The sequence below is a fragment of the Manduca sexta genome, unplaced genomic scaffold (assembly GCF_014839805.1).
Source record: "Manduca sexta isolate Smith_Timp_Sample1 unplaced genomic scaffold, JHU_Msex_v1.0 HiC_scaffold_2337, whole genome shotgun sequence".
Taxonomy (NCBI): Eukaryota; Metazoa; Arthropoda; class Insecta; order Lepidoptera; family Sphingidae; genus Manduca; species Manduca sexta.
Window position 1 is genome coordinate 1 of NW_023593291.1, and position 21305 is coordinate 21305.

Below are 21305 nucleotides of genomic sequence, written 5' to 3' on the forward strand. Positions count from 1 at the left end.
AATGTGTATGATGTGTGTAGACTGTGAGTACAGCGGCGGTTACCGTTGGCGCGGCGGTCGGGCGCGGAGTGGTGCGAGCGCACGTGCTCGCGCAGCACCACGCGCTGGTTGAACGCGCGCGGGCACACCGCGCATGCGTACGGCTTCTCCCCTGTCACACAACACAATGTCGCTCAGGCTTGTGGCCTTCATAACACACGCTTAAACTCACAACAATCATATTTCATGAAGACATTTCGTTCACAAAGGCTCAAATCAGTTATTGCCCGAAAAGCAATGGAAGTCATGAGAACTGCAGTTCAATAGATCGCAGATCTGTATCTGTAGAAATCTGTACTTGTGACTTTATATTAGTTGCTATGTAAGGTATAGCTAAAAAAAATACAAAACAATGATTTACCGGTGTGTATCCGCTCGTGCTTGCGCAGCGTGCCGCCGTCGGCAAACGCTTTCCAACAGAACCGACACGCGTACGGCCGCTCACCCGTGTGGATGCGAATGTGAATCTGTTGAGAGCTCCTCGATCCGAACACTTTGCCTATGGGAAAAGTAAGCCATATTAGTATTGATGTAACGTTCATTCAGGTTGTCTCAATTTGATCAACAAACGAAAAACAATAGAATATAAACAATTTGAAAGAAAATTATGTTGTCCTTCACATATCTTTCAAAGATGTAATAATAATGTTTCTTACCGCATTCTCTGCACTGGAACTGCCGCGAATTACTCGACGACGTATTATTTCTTCCTCTGGCCATCCGTTTCATCCTATCAACATTCATATTATTTTTAGACACCTTTTAATTTTATATCGAATACAATTTTAGAATGTTACACAGAAATCTAATAATACTAGATAATATTATAGCAAGTACAGAGTAATAAGTGTGAACATACTATATATCAGCAAGGGTCTGTAAATCACTCACGAGAAAAACAACTCTATCTCGACTTTGTATGCTACAAAATGTGGTGTATGTGTAGTTGTGCATAAAATGTGCATGATGCATGCATGGTGTGCATGGTGTGTGTGCGTGCGTGCGTGCACGTGTGTGTCTGTGTGGGTTTTAGTGGGTGGTTTGTGTGGATGGGCCGAAGTGTGCGTACCTGGGCGCGGGCTCGCTGCGGTGCGCGCGGTCGGCGTGCAGCTCGGCGTGCGCCAGCAGCTGCAGCGCGTCGGGACACGTCTCGCCGCACACGTCGCACACGTGCTCGCCGCCCTCGCCCGCCTCGCCCGCCCCCTCCCACGTGCTGCTTGTACTGTCGTGACGCTTGTAGCTGTAAAACAACACACTTATTAACTAATGTCCATACGCGACAATAAAAATTACTGCATTCAAACAGCAACGTCTATTAAGTGTTATGGCATCTTTACAGTTATTTCTTTATAGATTATACCTGTGCGCTGCGGTGACATGCCGTCGTAGGAGATCGGCGCGTTGGAACGCGACGCCGCAGTGTCTACAGAACAGTTCCGGCGGTCGTGCGTCCGTGTTACGCACGCGCGTCTCACTCGCCTCCGCACTCGGCGACACGCGATATTCCATGTCGTCACCTACGTGTAACAAAATTAACTAATATCAATAAGCTATAGTCAATTTCAATGAATAATGCCAACATTTGTATTATTGAATTATTTGCTTTTCAAACTACATACAAGAAGTTCCTTGTCAATTTTTGTATAAAAAATAATGTTCAATAGCATTATGTGCAGAGGCGCGTGTCACTGACCGGAGTCGTCGTCGTAGAGCGCGTCGTGCGCGGCGGGCGCGGGCGGCAGGTGCGGGTGGCGCGCGCTGCAGTGCGCCGCCAGCGCCTCGCGCGACCAGCACAGCTCGCCGCACGAGCCGCACTCCACCGGCGAGTCGCCGCCGTGCACCTGCGCACGCGACACACACGTCATATTGCTAACAAACATCACATTTATCCACAACTACCGACTTCTACTGAATTCTCATTTTCAATTTGATTACAATTATTTCATTAATTCTCCAGCGTGATTTTAAACTAAATCATATTTGAAACGAATATTTACTTATTATGCATTATAAATACGAAGTTTTGTGTAAAGTTTGGAAATTTGTTGTATATTTGCATAAACTGCTGAACAGATTTCAGTATAATTTGGCACATGACTAAAGTACATACTTTATAGTATACTTATCCAGGACATTCTGGATAAGTATACTATCAACGGTTTTATCAATAGCCATCAGGTTTCCAATACATAAATGAAACAACTTACCCTAGCATGTGACTGCAAAGCCTTCTCTCTCGCGAAACCAATTCCACAGTGTCTGCAGACGAAGGGTCGCGAGGGGTCGGCGGGCGGCGGCGCTGGTGAGGGAGGAGAGGCCGGCGACGGAGGTGAGGGGGACGAGGGCGGGGAGGGCGGCCGCTTGGGCGGAGAACGCGCGCGCCGCGACCACTGCTGCGTGCGCGCAGACGTCATGTTCTCCCAACCACCGTTCTACATGACATTCAATATCACATTGACCGATTTAAAAAAACATTAAAATGATATACATTTTAGGCATGTAAAATATACATATAAAAAAATCTTCCAACCCCTTTAAACATAGAAATCATTTCCGTGTACCTTTCATGTTCATCTAATTCAGGTAAGGAAATTTATATAGTTTGATTTGCAAGAATGCAAGAATGTGTAACGGTAAATAAGCCTGTCCGTAAAGACACTTTAATAAATCAATTCTATGTCCTATTGTCAACAAGCCAATAAACTTCAAAGATGTTTGTAGTGTTGCTGTATTTTTTTCAGATATTTTTTTTTAATTTACTTTTTTGGTGTATTTTCTTTTAAATTACTGAAATTATATGTACTACTAAGTACTAACCATGCACATCATTAGGCCTCCAACATTACAAAATCTGTCTCATGATCCATAATAATAACAGGCTCACCTCAACTGGTTCTGGGTTCTTTTTCCGTCTGCCTCGTTTTTCTTTGGTTTAACAATTTGGTTATTTTGTAATAGATCTTCTGAAACAACAGCAATCTTATTTTAACCGTTTCGAATCTAACATGATTTTGATTGAATATTACACTCCATGTCCAAATGCAAAATCCAAGAGTGTTTCAATGTCTAGGTGGATTGAAATATTGAATAGCAATCACAATAATAATAATAACTGCATAATAGAATACTACATATTAATCAACCAATAAACATTACTGTCAAAGAAACTACACAAAATTCACAGTTCAAGAAAAAATCAGTGTTCTGCAAATCATTTTTTATTTTATTTATTTATTTAAGGACCTCCAACATGGGATACACGGCGTATAATAAATACAATGTCGTTATATTGGTACAATTAACAATCATGATTCTTTAATATACATAAAACTCACCATAGTCAACAGTGTCCTGATTATCAGGCACATACGCATGCACCTTGAGGTGGTTCATGAGGTCGCATTTCCGCACGTATCGCACACCGCAGAGATTGCACGCATGCGGACGGTCGTTCTGATGCGCCACCATGTGGTTCATCAGCGCCGCCTTCTTACGGAACCGCCGCGAGCAGAAATCGCACGGCCACGGCCGCATCGCCGTGTACTCATCCTATTATTAAATGACAACGTTAAAATTTTGTGAAATTTATCTGCTCACACACTGAGCACAAATTACAGACTCTAGGGTGACAACCCTAGAGTCTGTAATTTGTGCTCAATATGTGTCTTGCCCCATATAACATCATGAGACGGAATACATGGTTAATATTGGGTGTACTAGTTAACCCTCTTCGATTCCAAACCCCTTCAAGAATAAAAAGCGAGGGTGTGTACATATTTTCGGTCGAAAACCGCGCACGTTGCCGGGAATTAAAGCGTGATATGAAAATGGGTTGATTACCTATTTCATTAGTAATATGATTAATATTGACTTGAAGATGTGTGGGTGCACTAGAAATGCACTTGCTTAACTCATCTAAGATATAGGACTGTACACAATACATAATAAATCTTCATAGAGGTGACGTTGTACCATTAAGACAATGATAGATTTAGTTTACAGTTATTACATTGTAATAGAATCAAAGTTTCTTACTTGATCAGTCGGTAACGGAACATCAATATCATTTTCTTCCTTTATATCCAGTAAGGGTTGAGCTAACTGCTCCATAGGAACTTCCACTCTAAAAAAATAATTCACATGTAAACTAATATTTGGTTGCCTAAATAATTTATCATTAAATGGTTCTTTCTTTAAGGATATGATCAGCCCTAAAAAATTAATGGTAAAAGGAAGGTGTCACATACTATTACTTTGTGTCTTTACCTGTGTAGACATTAATTTGAGACTAACTACCCTTACACGGGATTAGTACAAAACATTGATTACCTTTCTTGCCCTCCTGAGAGAACCCAATCATCTGTTATAACCTCCTCAGTGACACATTCTACATTTGGATCAATCTCTGTTGACTCCACATAGGTGACCACATCTTGTGACAAAAACATTAAATTTTCAGCAGCCATTTGGTCTGTGTCCTCAACCATGTCATCTGTTGGCTGAAATTGTTGATTAGCTTAATTATATTTAGATATTACAACAGGTAATATTTTTTGATATTCTGATATAGCAAGTTTCAAATACCATAAAGCAGCATAAATTAAAACTTATATTACAGGAATTATAATCGTGCAAATAAATAATTTGACTATATTTCAAACATCTTAGATAGTTCATTCACTTTGTTTCCATGCAGTGGTGTATCTACCGCCGTATCAGTGATATGGGGCCCCATGAGCTTTGGGCCCCTTTTGGCATACCTACATTAAAGTAAGCCGGCGACCAAAAGTTCACACTGCCCTAAAGAGCCCACAACAAATATAGATATAGGGCCCCTCTATGGCAAGCTATGCTACTGTTGCTATGATGGGTCTCTTGTAAAGATGATTCCACCTAGATCCAGTACCACCACTTTGTATGTTTCTACAGCAAAGAACATTCTATATGCATAGCAATGTTTTGTTTTTTTAGACATGGGAGTCAGGATACATTAATTTGTATTAATTGTATTTGATTTTAAATACCAACACATCCATAATCATATATGTCTGTTTACATATTCTTTTATATCTACTCCAAATAAAGCATAGTAATCATTAAGATAGTCATTTACAATGCAAAATATTGCACATAATACATTGAATAAAGAATTATTAAAGAATGATTACCATGTTACTAAAAGACCCCGAAACATTGTCAATTGAACATATAACTTCTTCTCCACTGGTGTCATTAGGACAATGCTGTAAAGAAAATACATGATTTAGTTTTTAATGATCATCATAGAATGGATAAGAAAAAATAGATGATATTTAACAATGACCATTTTGAATCTAAGCTTTATGACCATTTTATTTTTTTCATACAAATACTTTTTATGCAACTGGAATGCAATAACATAGAACACATTGTGTTAAAATAGCTAATAAATTTAACACTCTACAGAAAATAAAAAATCTCACTAATAAATCATTTACTAAGTAATGCTTATTGGTGGACCTCTCATATGGAAATCTGGCTATGGAAATAGCATCTGCCACTGAGTATCATCATGCAAGCACTGTTACTGGGCATTACAATGCTTAACATCTACATGATCTCACAGATTTCAATCCTATTGTACACAAAAAAAAAACTCTAGAGGAAGGCCAATCTTGAACTTTTAACAATGAATATAAGGATTCTCGGAATTTAATATAGTTGCATAAAAAAATAATACATACAGTAGGTTATCATTTTAAACCAATGTTGTATAAGTTGACATTTTGTAAAGGAACAATAGCAGTGTTTTAGCTAGTTGTCTCTGTTTGAAATTAATAAATCTGCTATTAATGGTTTAAATTCTTTATGAGTTAGTTTGACAGGATCTTGGGTTGATTCCTTTTGAACTATGTCCAATTATCTATCTGATGATTGGTTTAGGATATTCCCCATAAATACCTTGACCTCAACTTCTTCCTCCCATTGGAGATTATAGTCTTCAGTATCACCTTCCATATTGTTATATTTGTCTCATGGTCCTTAAAACATTTATAATAACTTCATTCTAAAAAAAAATGTATTAAACTCAAAAATATATATACTTATGTCATTTTATATTAATCTAGTCTTAACTAAAAAAAAATATTTAAATATTTGTTTTCATAAAATGTTATAGCTCGCAAGTACATCGCACCAATATGCTCAATGTACCGAATACTGTCAAAAATCTATACATCTCATAAAACACCCTTCAATCAAAACATCAACATAACCTTATCCAATATATCACTTTTATGATATGCCTAATAAATTGAAGTCTTATAAATGGCTAATAATTTAAAACACTAATTACTATTCAATATAGCTATGGACTAAATAAAGATGCAAAGGAGTAACAAAAATGGTGTCAAGTTAAAAAACACTTAGGTTATCTTATCCCTGTCAAACAAAAGGTTAACTATAGGAAAACAATAATGGTTAACTTTAGTTTTACGTAAATTTTATATGGAAAACTTTACACAACTGTGAAATACAAAGACTTGAAGGATATTATAATACGTACACCACATCTATACGTTTACATGACGCAATCAAAGAACTTATCAATAGTTCATCACCGACGAAAACAATAATATAACCAAACTGATTACAAATTTTCTGAAAATACTAACCTAATATTTTCTCCTTGATTATTGATTAACTATTTTATACCGTAAAATATAATTCTATAATAAAAATAGAGTAACAAATCGGTTATCAGGCAAATGGCTATCTTCCTGCCATTTCTTCCATTTTTTAACAATTTCCATAGACAATTGCATTTAGATTCGGTTTATATAAGTAGCATGAGTAAAAGAGAGACATGAATTAGACATAGGAATAAATATTTGAACAAAAGAGACAACATTTATTTAATGCGATACATAAGTAAAACTATTATCCAAGCATACACCTATTTTAATGGAATGGTATATGATAGACAGTGTGTAAAGTTTTTATGAAAATATCAATCTTTTTTTTATTACAACAGCATACAGAAATATATTATAAATGGTTAAAATATTATGGAGACGAACTTGCAAAGACAATATTGTAAATTGTAAAAAATTCTCACACAAAAGCTAATAGACTGTATACCACATGTAAATTATTGTTTTTTACTTCTTTTATGATAGTAACACTTACAATGAGATGTCAAATTCGACATCGTCAAGTCGGCTAGGGATGTTAAAATCATAAATATGTGGTATCGATATATATTTTATCAATGAACATCTCATATCGGTTTTAAACATTTATATTTTTTATCAATAAAAGTAATAACAAGGTGTTTGATAGCTGTTGTCATGAAAAACAAGAAAGTTATAATTGAAGTATCCGAATTCTTTTCAGAAGTTTAGTGATAAAGAAACACAATAGATTTACAACATTTTTTCTCGTGACCGCTTCATTTTAGTTCTAATTATATTTTGGAATTATAAAGAATTGTATACATTTTTTCAGAAAGAGAAATTCATTTCATTATTTATGCCTCTGGTATTTAATAGTTATTATAAAATCTTCTTCCACCTTGCTCCAATTTTAGCAAGCGAACGTGAACGTGCAACACATTATTTAAGCATGTATCTGAAAGGGTTTCAGTTTATTTTTTATAATTAATAGTAGTCTGTTATTTTTTACAACCGGCCACCAAGTCGCAATCGCTTTATCTCCCTTCCATTTGTCATCACTGGTTTGGAATAAATAGTTGAGAAACCTTATTTTTTGTTGTTATTACTGTAGCTACTTTAGTTACAATGATATTCTATAAACATATTTATTCGAATGTAAATATGACATTCTTGGATTTATTTTATCCCTATTTTATATTGTTGACATTTTGTGTGGAATCTTGTTGGCGTAAAAATCTTATACAGAGATTATTTTTTAAAACATCTCTTGGTTAAATTGGTCTTATTATGACACAAGAAATAAAGAACTTTGCCACCTTTTATTCCCCGAATCCAGTACAGGTACTAAAATTCGTTTCGATTCAGTAAACTAATTCTAATACAGCATCTACTTAGTCATAAATCTCTTACAGAAAATGATGAATATTTTGCTGATGTTACTGACTACATTAAGAAGTTGGGCTCCCAGAATTGGGAATATATACGTAAGGAACCGGAAAGGCTGACGGAAGAGATGAAACAATTAACGGAACAAACGCAAGAGTTGGCGTTCACCAACTATAAAACCTTTGTCGAAACCGCCGAGATCTCGCGCACGATAATAAAGGACTTGGATAAATCTAAACAGACATTAAATACATTTTAGACTCGACCCCTGACTTCTTGCAGGAGTGTGATAAATTTTCACAAATGGTTGGAAGTATTGTGAAAGAGAAAAGGTAATTTTGAAAAAAAAACTGTTTTATAACACTAAAAGAATATCAATGTTAATATCTTATATCTTGTATCATTTCTAGTCGCTATAGCGCCATCCGCAATCAAAGTGATAAGTTATTGGAGCTGCTTGAGTTGCCTTCGTTGATGAGAGAAGCTCTAAATGCAGAAGACTATGATAGTGCTTTGGATATTTTACATTCGTCCGTAACTTATCTAAGAGATATGTAGAGATTCCAATAGTACAGGTAATATAGAATAAGTTAATATTGTTTCTTCTTCATCTTTATTTGTTGATATTTATGATTCATGGTCTTCTAAATTACCGCAAGTAAAGGCAATTTTTGGAAAAACATATTTGAGTTTGTAAGAAAGTTTCTTTCTACCTTTATTGTTAGGGTAGCCTTACAAAATCTGATTATTGGTAATGAATTAGATAGCAATTTACATATTATTGAATATAGTTTTTATATTTTGTTGCTATAATTCATAAATTTTTGTTTTCAGAATACTACTCAAGAAATAATGACTTTGTGGTTTGAAACTCTTTATCAACTGTTTAATCAGTTGCGATATGATTTACCATTGCCACAATGTTTGCAGGTAAATAAATCATAACAGTATTCTGCCAATACCTCGTAACTAACAAAATCAAATTGAATTATATTTAATCACTTAATATTTTAAGTGCATTATCTTAAAATGCTGAAATTTCATGTAGGAGGCTATGAAAAATCTTAAAAAAATGTATAACTTTTTTTCACTTTTCTTCAAAATGGATGTATTATTTTTCTTGTACAGATTCTGGGCTATCTACGAAGAGCCAACACAGTGTACAAATCTACATGTGAAGATGACAGTAACTTGCAATACACCAATGGGAACAAAAATGCCACATCAGATGGACTGCATTTACACTTCTTAAAAGCGAGAAATGCTTGGTTCGAAAAAGCTTTAGATGATGCTAAAAACATAGAATGTATGGATTTTATATTTGTAGTAGTAAATATTCTTATAATATGTAACTCAGGCCTTTCCTTTAATTATAATTTTTACTCCAATATTGATATTAATTTTGTTGATCTACCAATGTAAAATAACAATCAGGACCAGTTCTCGAGTTTGCTATAGAATAAAAACAGAAATTTTAAATACTGGTTGTCTCCTTTAATGTCAGGTGCATTGATTTAACAAAAATATTTTATGCATATTTTATATAGCCAGTAGTTTCGAGATTAGTGCGTTCAAATAAACAAACTCTTCAGTTTTATGGAATAGTGTAGATTGTGCTATTATGTTTGTATATTGTATAATAAATCATAAACTTTTTTATTTTCAGCATCAGACCGTTTGTTAAGGAGATATGTAGAACTTCACAGAATCCATCTGTTCAATGTGCTTACACAACATAAGTCCATATTTTTGTCAGACACTCAGGAGTCGAAAGTCAGAGATGACGAACTAAGTGGTACTAGTGCTTTATCATGCTGGTTGAAATTGAAGGTAGGACAAAATTCATAACAGTTTGTTGCTTACAGAATATTCACCAAAAAATATTGTCTGATTTTTCTTAACACAAATTGTGCGCTTTTTTCGATGCTTTTCATTACTGTATATAGCAATACTTAAATAATGTTTTTAGGTGGAATTATTTGCTCAAATCCTAAATCAAGACTTGCAGAAAGAAGATGATTCAAACTTCGAATCTATTCTAAACCAATGTATGTACCTGTGTTTGTCATTTGGAAGAGTTGGTGCTGATATGAGATGTGTACTCACACCTTTATTTCGAAACAACATCCTCACTCAATTCCACAATGGATTAGACAAAACCGATAATCATTTTGAAAATCAAATGAAATCCTATAAAGTACCAAGCATAAAGAATGTATCAAGACCAATTAACGAAAATGGGACAACTGGTCCACCTGAAAACTTATTGGATTACTATCCTTTAGCTGAATACTGCAATGGATTATTAACAGTATTAAATTCTTTAAGAGTTACTGCGCCTATGAACATTGTAAAAGTTTATAACTCTTTTAGAGAGTCCTTGAATAAAGCAGTGCAGGTTTTACTTGCATTCTACCATAGGGAACAACAAGGGTTCTCAGATATTGAAAGGCAGAATTTTATTTGTTTCTGTGTTTGCTTTACTGAAGATTTAATTCCATACATCACAAAGTGCCTTTCACAATTTTTCCATCTACACAGATTGCTGAACTATTAGGAGTAACTTTAACAGTTCTCCAGGAGAGCAAATTTTGCAAATAGATCAAAATTCAATCTGTGAACCCTTGAACAGCCTTACAGGTCTAACAAAATAAATAAATTTTTATGTATTTTTAGAAAATGTTATTTAATAAAGTAATTAAATGTTAATAAACTATGTCTATAACTTACAAAAAGATTTTCAATGATAATTTTTCTTATATTGTAGATATAATGATTATATTGCATAATGAATAATTAAGGCACAGCCTTCCTAACTATTGCTGAAGGGATGATTTCTATTAAAAGGAATGGCTATAACTTGTTATAGAATATGGAAAAAGAACTTATGTGAACCTTATTCTTTTGACTCTAGACTTGCCATGTTCATTTCTAGAGACTTCATAATAATGAGAAACTTTATCAATATTACCTAGCGACTCTATAAACTCTTTATCATGTGTTATAATAATAAACATAAAGTTCTTCTGCATCCTACGTTCTTGTACTATTTCACAAGTGCTGAGCAAAGGCTCCTAATATTTTCTTGATCCAAATTTGTTGTTGGTTCATCCAGAGCCAGTATACCGAATCTAAAAATAACATAATTAGAGGTTATAAAAAATTGTAAATAAAGTTAAATAATATGTATAACGCATTACGTATGTACCTGGTACTAAATGTCTCAGCAAGCGCTAGTCTTATGATAAGACATGCTAAAACCTTCTGTCCCGCACTGCACCTTCCGCGCATATCAATTTCTACGCCATTCTTGGATTGAACAACTCTGAAAATAAATACATATCGTCATGAAATCATCTTTTTGTGCCAAATAAATTGCTATCACTAAGAACTATTTTTGGATTTGTAATAATTGACAATTTTTAGACTCATTATTTTTAACGCGCAATGCCGCGCCGCTCGGTGCAAATCACAAAACAGATTTATTTAAAAATAAATCTACAAAAATGCAGGGGTACATGCTAATTGCTATGCATATAAAACGAGCACAATTCGAAATTCGGAATAAATTAAATGATCATTTAGTATGTACGTATTAATATTATTACAAAAAACCTAATGCGACTAATACACTGCTGGGTGAATCCCTTTTTGTGTGATTGAGTTTTTACATATTGTGTATCCGAAGTACCTGTAATCATATTTGCGACGGTCCGATTCCGTGCTCACGCTTCCTTCAGTCTTTATTTCAATGTGATCAATATCATTCCCTCTATATATCTTTCTCCAGAGCTCCCTAAAAGGAATAGAGATTATTATCAATAGCAGAATACTAGAAATGATGACACATTAAAGAAGTATCGTCAAGGAAAACATAAACAATACCTTATAATGAGATTGATGTTTTCCATCTTTTCCTAATGGAATTCCATCAGGCATTTTTCTAAAGCAACAGCATAATCTCTTATATCTTTGTCTATGGCTTTTGTAACATGCAATTCATATATCTTCTCCCTAAATTTCTTTTCTATGTCTTTGTTCATGGTTTTCTTCAATTCAGCCTTATTTATCTTTAATCTCTCCTACAAGAATAAAGAGATGTGAACAACTTATCCACTTTAACACATAACGAGTTATAAATTAAGACTACTAACTATAATTAGTACTAAATATATTCATATAATAAATATTGTTTACCTTAAGTTCACTCAACATTCCTTCAGTTTGTGCTTTCTCTCTAAATATTTTGGTTTGCTGACTGATCAAAGATTCTTTCTCTGTAAGCTCATCTCTGTTTAGTCCATTCAATTTTTCATTAATCTCAGCATCTTCTTTTTCGCAGTTTTCAATATCTGTTTGTGCGTTGCGCAATTTAAGGTTATCCTCCAAATCTCTTATAGATCTAAAAATATAATAATGTACCTTAGACATATAATAATAAAAGCTCATTTATATTATAGAACCCTCTGGGGATGCCCATGTTAGCTTACACACTTTATAACAAATGTATAGACTAATTATTTTAAACGCTCTTAATTATTATTCCCAGGTTGATTGTGAATGGATTAAATTGCTCATTTTATTTCCTTTTTGTTTGTGTTCAATCTGGAGATACCTATCTAAATTAAAGATTAAATATCACACTTTTGTGTCCATTTAACTTTGCAATATAACATTATTGGTTTATTACCTCTTGTTTCGCCAGCTCGTCTTTAAGACTGTCTATTCTTTTTGTTAATACTTGTCTATCATCCATGATCTGCTTTTGTTTTTCCATAAGTTTTCATTCGCTTCCTTAATTTTTTCCATTTCACGCGGGACATTCCTTTCTTTGTGCTGTTTGATCTCGGTATCAATGGTCTTCACCTTATCAAACGACGAAACCACTTTTGTTATGTACGTATTTTTTACTTCAATTAAACCTCTGCAAACGATTGATAAAATATCTTTATTTCCCCTTATAATAGTATAGATTACAAAAAAAACCCTGACTTAAAAAAAAATCCAACTAAATTACCATATAAGTATTATTGTATAAAATACCGCGAAAAACACAGCGCACCACAATTGTAACTGACATTTTAAAAGAACAAATTAATGTATCGTAAAATACATACTTGTTCTTTTCAACAACTTCATTTTAGCATTTATCTTTTCTTTTAAAGCAGTGTCAAAAGAGCCGAGGGCGTCCTGAAGTTCTTTTAATTCAGCGTCATTCTTTTCTCTGGTTTCTTCTAATTGTTTCTTGGATTGTTCTAGATTGACAAGATCTTGCACCTAAATATAGCACATACCAAACATATTACAAGACATAATTACACAAGAGATATAACAACACTTAATGTAGTATTATGGGACTTTATTAGTCATTATGTTACCTTCTTTTGGATAGAGAACCTCCTCTTTAATTTTGTTTTTCATGTCAGCCATAGATTGCAATTTTTATTGTGGCGTTTAATTTCTTCTGTGTGGCTTTCATACGATTTCTGATTGTAGTGACCTCAGTTCGCAATTCACTTTGTTTCGTTGTTGCTTCATCTAGATTCATACTTGTGTCTACATCTACTAACTGTTCGCGTCATAGAGCGCTCCTAAGTACACCGTCCTTGTATTTCCAATAATGTTTTAATGTTCAGAATTTAATGCTATAATCGGCTAGCCTCTCCTTATCGGCTGCATGCTATAAACAGTAAATAAATCTAAGTCCTCGTGGATTCAGCTGACAGTTTGATTCCAGTTTCGATTAGTACGATAATCGTTTGAAGCGTCTAGACTAATATTTCAGATACCAGATATAGCCCTTATTGTTTGATGGTAATTTTCGGGATTTTTGATCGAGGATACTCGGGTTCTTTCATACTAATAATTGCAAATTATATTACATTTGTTGATTTAGCCATAGAACTAGATAGCAAGCTCGATAGAAATTACTCTCATATGAAAAATATTTAGTCGTTACACTTCTAACTTCCTTGTGTGTTTGTATTTTCTGCATTCTAAACTGGCATGTAAGTATGTTTTATTTTTTTCAAAATTGTTATAACTGTAAACAATCTTAATTAAAAATTGCCATTAAATTAAACTAAGGTTCGGGCATAGTAGGCATAAAAAACGCTTATATCTGATCCCGCTGTCATATTAAAACAGAAATATATATTAGTACAATAATTATGTCAACAAAATACACTAACGCCCGCATTCATAAACGTTATTTATCTAAGGACGGAGCATTGCTGTGATAACAATTCTGTTTCTCAGTCCTGAGGGCATGGCAGCCTTCGCAGTGCGTTGAGATAGGGCCGTTGTGATTGGCTTATATTGAGACACAACTTGAATCTAATTGACTGTCAGATATACAAAGCTGAATAAACAGCAAGCTTTCAGATAAACAAAGTTGAGAAACAGACTTGTTATCACAGCAATGCTCCGTCCTTAGATAAATAACGATTATGAATACGGGCGTAATTTTTTATAGAAATCATTTTTTTATTAGGTCTACAGTCAATCATATACCAGTACATTAACAGAAATGTTAATAGAATTTATAAGAGAAACTAAGTCTAAGTACATGATTTTTTAAAAAGTATTTTATTGTAATTTTTTATCCTAAATGTTTACCTACTGTAATAATACAGAAATCTAGGAAAATAGTATCTAAAAGCGACCAGATAATGTCCTCAGAATAAGTCATTTGGAAATAGAAGGCTGACATGTTGAAGACAGATTTCACTTATGAATCGGCGACAAAAACAAAAATCCAGTAGTTTGTATAAAATTCGCATCAATCGTGCAGTTGTGAAAGAGTTTCTTCCAGCTCTAATAAATCATTTTATCTCCTCCAAAGAATGACTAATGAACACTGGAATCTTGAATGGAAATAAAGATTAAAAGTAACAATCTGTTTGAAGAGGATTTATGTCTTTAAATGAGATTTTTTTAGGTATTATGTTTAGTTTCAACTTCGGCCAATGTCTGAAGGTTTTGGAAATGATCTATGTACTTACTTATTTATTGTGTCTAATGTTTTCTTGATTATAATTTTCATATTCCTTTTGTGTTCGTTATTTGTTAGAATACAATTTCTCTTGAGGTGAATGAGGGTTTACAAAATAATTATGTTGAATTTATTTTGTATACTTTAACATATAGATGTAATGCTAATGGTGCTTTTTTCCGGGCACAGTAATATGACTCCACTGCACCTGATGGTAAGTGGAGTGGGGTTCAATAGAATGACGACTGACGAGAGATAATCCCTCAACAATTATGCCGGCCTGTTGGAAGCGGATATACACAGGCTGATCCCCGAACGCGACATACTTACGTGGGCAACTATGGCGAGTTTTAACTCCTTGTGTACGGTGGTCGCTCTTCGAGTGGAAATAAGATATATCTTACCATCAGCAGACGTAGCTGCTAAAATGGTTGCTTATTTAAGGTGCCACGCAGACGCTATTATACTAGACGACTACATACACACGACAAAATGGAATTGACGAGAAATTCCTTAATAGGTAACTATTTCCGTTTCCCTAATTGCTAAAGGAACTTAACTAATGTGCAACAAGTTGACAGCATCTATACACTATAATATGCATGCCCGTAAAACAATGTCATGGAGAACTTGGAATTTCAAAGTAGTGCGCGGTGCGGCATTACACCCACAAACATATCGCATGGTAAGTTTAATTATGCTCTGTAATTACGTACTTGAATGTTCTTTAAACCGGAACACTGGAATACTTAGTACTCGCACACTGGCATTGTGGCTCGAAAATATTGTTATATTTAAACTACTAGGTATTTCTTGCGGTTTCGCCCGAGTAAAAAACTATTCCTGATAGAAAAGTCCCTAAATAACTAGCGATTCATACGGCAGCCATTCGACACTAACGCCATCTATTTCATAATCAGATAAAAAATCTGTTATTTCCCATGGGAGCAAATTACCGGGATAAAAGTAACCTATGTGTTCAACCAGGACATGGTATACTCGTGTGCCAAATTTTATCCAAATCCATTCAGCTGTTTCTGAGTTTATATGTCACATCAAAACGTTTTTATAAAACTTTCGCATTATTTATATTAGGAAGATAAGATAATATGATTTATCTATCTAGCTAAGTCTTTAAAATGATTTGGATGGAATTTGGTATTTAGGCATTTTAACATACACAATTATAAACAAACACTTGGTCATAAATACAACCGAAGCAGCGACCAAAAGTAATTCTATATATATAATTTATTTAATTGTGGTACAATTACAGCTACATCGTAATTTCAATAATCGTTGTCTACATTTATGATTCAAATTGTAACAATTGCCCGATTTTTCAATCTAATCTTTAACGAACGTATAATTATGGTATTTTGGCAAATTTGTTTCAGAAATTATGTCAATAAGTTGTTCGGCTGATTAGTGATTTAACGATTTAAAAACCAGTCATAAGTAAATTAAATACGTAAATTATTTGTAATTATTCTCTTTATCGATGCGGAGTCTGAAACTGACCAGTAAGTTTTACTCCGCTTCACAACGAACCATATTATGAAACATAGGACCTTTTTTATTTGGTTTCGGGGAGATAGTGCCTTAATACTATCGCTCAGCCTTTGTGCGCATTAGTGACGGTTGCGGGCTTCCTACAACGGAAGTGTCTAAGTTGTTGTCCGCAGCTGATCCTGCAAGAATCATAGAATCTCCGGTAACCGGCGAAATGTGAGATTCACATCTCTACCAGCCCTGAATAATGAAAAGGCGTGAGGACAAACAAGCGGACAAATTAACGAGTTAATTAGTTTGAAATCGCGTAATTTATGCGTCTATCTACTAGGATTGGCTTTATTAACCACATTGCAATAATCGAGTTCATAATCAAACCAACAGACGTTATTTCATTTACCCAATTACCGAATATGGTTCCCAATTAGTTATTATCCAAATTGAATTTAGTCAGATCTTGTTCAATTAGGTAATGCTATTGCCTTATTCGGTCGGATTGATTCGCTTGTGGGCTGATGTATTAGAATTATGATATTGAACTTATTGAATTGACTGCCTTGATGGCGTAGTTGTATTACGGTACGTTCAGTGAGTCGCGGATTTGATTCGGGGCGTGCAAAACGAAATTTGATTTGTTTTTCTCAGTATCAGCCAGAAGTCAATAATTTGTGCCCGATATGGCAATAGACAGGCCCCTATCACCATGGGGCGGAACTCACAAGAGAAAAATTCAATATCAGCCCGGAGTCTAGAATTTTTCGATATGGCGATAGGCTCGCCCTCGTCACATAGGATGGATAACACAGGGTGAAAAGAGGGTGTACCAGTTGCGCCTCTGCCTAACTCTATAGGGATAAAGGTAAGTATGTGTATGAAATTGAACGTGTGTATAAAAGGGTATAATAATATCGCGTTATCCTTTAAAAATAAACGCTTCGCATTGTCGTTTCCCAGAATAAGTTTCAATCTTAGATAAATAAGACTAGACTTTCTGTAGGCCGCAGCGAACGTGTCACAAAAAGTCTATCGAAATTGATACGTCACCTAGGTCAGTATCAATACAATAACTAAGCTGTTATTGAAATAAAACTATTTACTGATCTTATCGCGATTATTTATATTATTATTTTCTCCCGACGTTTCGACTTTGCAGGCTTCATGGTCACGCGGCGGACTGATGGTCGTCCGCAATTGAGTTAAAATATCTATCTACCCACATTTTACAATTATACAAGAATATAAATTTATTTAGCTGTTGATAGTTCGATCTACATAGATCGAGTTCACGTATCTTGAAGTCTGGCAGCCCGTCTTTTGGGTTTCGATTTAATAAAATGTCACAGACCATGAAGGCTGCAAAGTCTTTGAAACTTCGGGAGATAATTATAATATAAAAAACCGCAATAAAATCCCCAAAATAATTTTATTTCAATGTGTAAACATAAAAAATCATTAGACTTTAGAAACTTTCATATTTGTAATATTAGTAGGAAGCAGTATAAAAACCATTGTTCCTAAGCAACTTCACCTTTTCCTTTAACAACTTCAGTTCATTTTCAAATGAGCTCCGCTGTCTAATTATAAATAGTTATATTTAATACTCGCCCGGGATGGTATCACCTCAGTTAAGAAATTTCAAAGCGTTTCGCTGATATTGCAGTTACTTTTGTTCTGTCTAAGTTAACGGGGCTGTATTTCGGATTTGGAGCGGGGGTTAAATCGAAGCCAACCAACCAATTAAGTTATATTTGAAATATTATTTACGTCTACAACTACGCTTATTTAAAAAAAATAAGACTTTAAGAGGTGCCAATGGCCTTAAGCGTTCGGCCGGCAGTAGGTGTATAGTAAATATAGGTGTTGTGACGTTACGACTGTGAATTCTAACCCCCTTATTCATAGACGTTATTTATCTAAGGACGGAGCATTGCTGTGATAACAAGTCTGTTTCTCAGTGCTGACGGTAGCCAAGACTTCGCAATGCGTGACATAGGGCCGTTGTGATTGGCTAATATTGAGATATAATTGAATCTAGTTGGCTGTCAGATAAACAAAGCTGAGAAACAGACTTGTTAACACAGAAATGCTAAGTCCTTAGATAAATAACGTCTATAAATAAGGGGGTAATAATTTACGCAGTTAAAACGAAGTTGCTATTCAAATTCGACCGTGACTTCGGATTAATTTAGGAAGGTTTCTGGACCTTTAACAAAAATATTTGAGGTTATGTTTGCGAGTAGTTATTTTATAAAAAATGTTATTTGTGTTCTTGTGTATTATATACTTCATTCGGTTTGTATATTTCGGTCGACTTATTTAGTTTTATCTATTTTGCCGAACATTTGAAACGTTGACGATAGTGTATCAAACATTCAATATCTTGATAGTGTTTATCATTATATAGGCTAATTCATTTCATTAAAATATAACCATTCAGCCAGTAATAGTGGAATAAAATTTATATTTGTATTTTTGCTTCGTTTCATTTAACACTTGTAATATAAGCAAATACCGCAGAATACAATTTTAACAACCAGTATTTTATCTCTTAAATTTTCATAAATTAGAGTATACGCGAATGAGACATTTAGTTTCTAGTCACACAAACGCTTTTCCCCGAAGGGGTATGCAGAGGCGACACTAGGGCACCCGCATTTCGCTAAGTGTATTCCGTCCCATGATGTGACGGGGGCGAGCCTATCGCCATATCAGGCACAAATTCCAGACTCCGGGCTGATACTGAGCAGAAAAACCCAAAATAATAATATATCTTAATAGCACTTTGAAATCCTAACTCCGTCACTGTCGCCAGTTAATTTACCGGTTGCTTTGCCGCTGGCGCCATCTGGCTACTGTCCTCATAATTGACACAAAACTTTCGCCGTCTAACCACTAAAACTATCCCCGATTTAAGCCCATGAATTTGAGTTTATTCAGGACGTGACAGTCCTGCGATCGGCAGGAGTCCCCCACAGACAGTTGTAGAAATCAGTCGACAATAATAGCCCGAGTTACTTCTAATGAAACTAAAATAAATTTAAATTAATAATTATACAAAAAGGGATGTTTTTATTGTTCTTATAACATTTTATAAGTTTACAAATCTAGATAGTCGTAGTATGTTATAGCTCGTTTAGACAAGAGGTTAAGTCTCACTACCGTTGACGTATGTGTATGATATCATGCAAAATTATTTTTCGGTTTTGAGAGACGTTATTCTGAATCTTGACACTATGACAAACCACCGAACACTCCAAAAAATATTGTATTCCTTAAATCTGTAGCTCTGATATATGAAAACACGTTCATTTAAAAGGATTTTATAATGTAAACGTTTACCAGACATAATTTATTCTAATCTGCATGTACAAAAAGGCCTAGGTGTGTCGGGTCACGTTGCTGCCATTAATTTGGCGACAGATGCAGTGGCTCCATAACCGGCCCGCGATACATCAAATGGAATATACTCCCGCTCATTACGTATGGACGTTGTGTATGAATTATCTTTGGGCTCTATTGTGTATGGCTTTTGCCTGTGTGTGTGCCAGTTAATCGCAGAGATTTCTCGGTTTAACGTTCTTACTGGGTCAAGAAGTATTTCTAGCAAAAAATTAATAGAATATATCGGTAATCACATTCTGTATATTTAATAAGTTAATGCGTGACCAATAGTGGAAATAGCCTTTTTGGGTGTGAAATGAACTGCCCAGAGGAATGACCGCATATTCGTATCCCAAGGGCATAGACTTTTCTAAAATGATGTGTGTATTCTTTGTGAATACACACGCTTGCTTCAACGTTGAAGGAAAACATCGTGTGGAAACCTGCATACCTGAGAAGTTCTGTATAGGAATTGTGAGGGGGTGTGAGATCCGCACTGAGCCTGCGTGTTTTCCGTACTTGAAGAGGTCCGTGCCCAGCAGTGGAAAAATATAATGTAAGGCTGATATTATTATTTTTATATATGATCTGCTTAAATCTATTGTCTATTATAGTAATGAAATTATAGTGCGTAGGTATATTCCAAAGATATTTCTATCATCTATGTCAATCATATTCAAATATTAGGCTACATTTGTATATTTTTAAATGGATACATTCCAACAATATTGACAATGTAATCTTTAATCTTCGCTTTTCACATTTTTCCTCATGAATTCTGAAATCTTGTCAACAAGCCTTCTAACCTTAAACATAACACCACAGGGTCCAATTGACACAATTCCCATATCAAGCATCACTCTGCTTCGCTAATAAATCATTTTTTCACCATAAAAGAGGGATATTAAATCGAAGGAAGACGCGGAACGAGGGAACGGGGACGTGAAAAATTGGGTCGTAAAAGCAATCCCCAATGCGAAATGATGAAAAGCGAGCTATTTTCAATTACGTCTTGCTTTGCCGTGTAGTAATAACGTAATAATCTATTTAAAATGATTCTGGGAGTAATTTCTTTGAAGATTGATGGATTTGATTTAAAGACAATTGACTTTTTTAGTACTAGGTATTATTTGCCATTGTGACCTAAGGTGAATCCTTATGAATCTAAGCTGTGGAGCCTGGTTTACTCTCTATAGTTAATGTGGAAATGTCATAAGGAGCCGATAACAAAACTAGTTGGATATGGGTGCCTCTTGAACTGTATTTATACCATTATTAAAAATTTAATTACTAGATAGCAAAACGGTTTAACTCACGTATTTTTAGTTGGAATCGCCGAC

At 34.7% G+C, this 21305-nt stretch overlaps 1 protein-coding gene and 2 pseudogenes across 1 annotated transcript; 1 reads left to right on the plus strand and 2 right to left on the minus strand.

Moving 5' to 3' along the window:
• Positions 1-9: 9 nt before the first annotated feature.
• Positions 10-6827, minus strand: LOC115447883 (zinc finger protein 250; the record flags this gene model as incomplete). Its single annotated transcript, XM_037445926.1, is given in 15 exon segments — positions 10-151; positions 401-538; positions 696-769; positions 1109-1279; positions 1400-1556; positions 1733-1880; positions 2247-2471; positions 2924-2970; positions 2973-3002; positions 3375-3588; positions 4075-4162; positions 4369-4538; positions 5208-5282; positions 5980-6085; positions 6693-6827. Coding segments are annotated over 14 exon segments (1736 nt in total), but the record flags the coding sequence as incomplete, so codon positions are not given.
• Positions 6828-7641: 814 nt separating this feature from the next.
• On the plus strand, positions 7642-10747 carry LOC119192082 (annotated as a pseudogene).
• On the minus strand, positions 10748-13355 carry LOC119192081 (annotated as a pseudogene).
• Positions 13356-21305: the final 7950 nt, after the last annotated feature.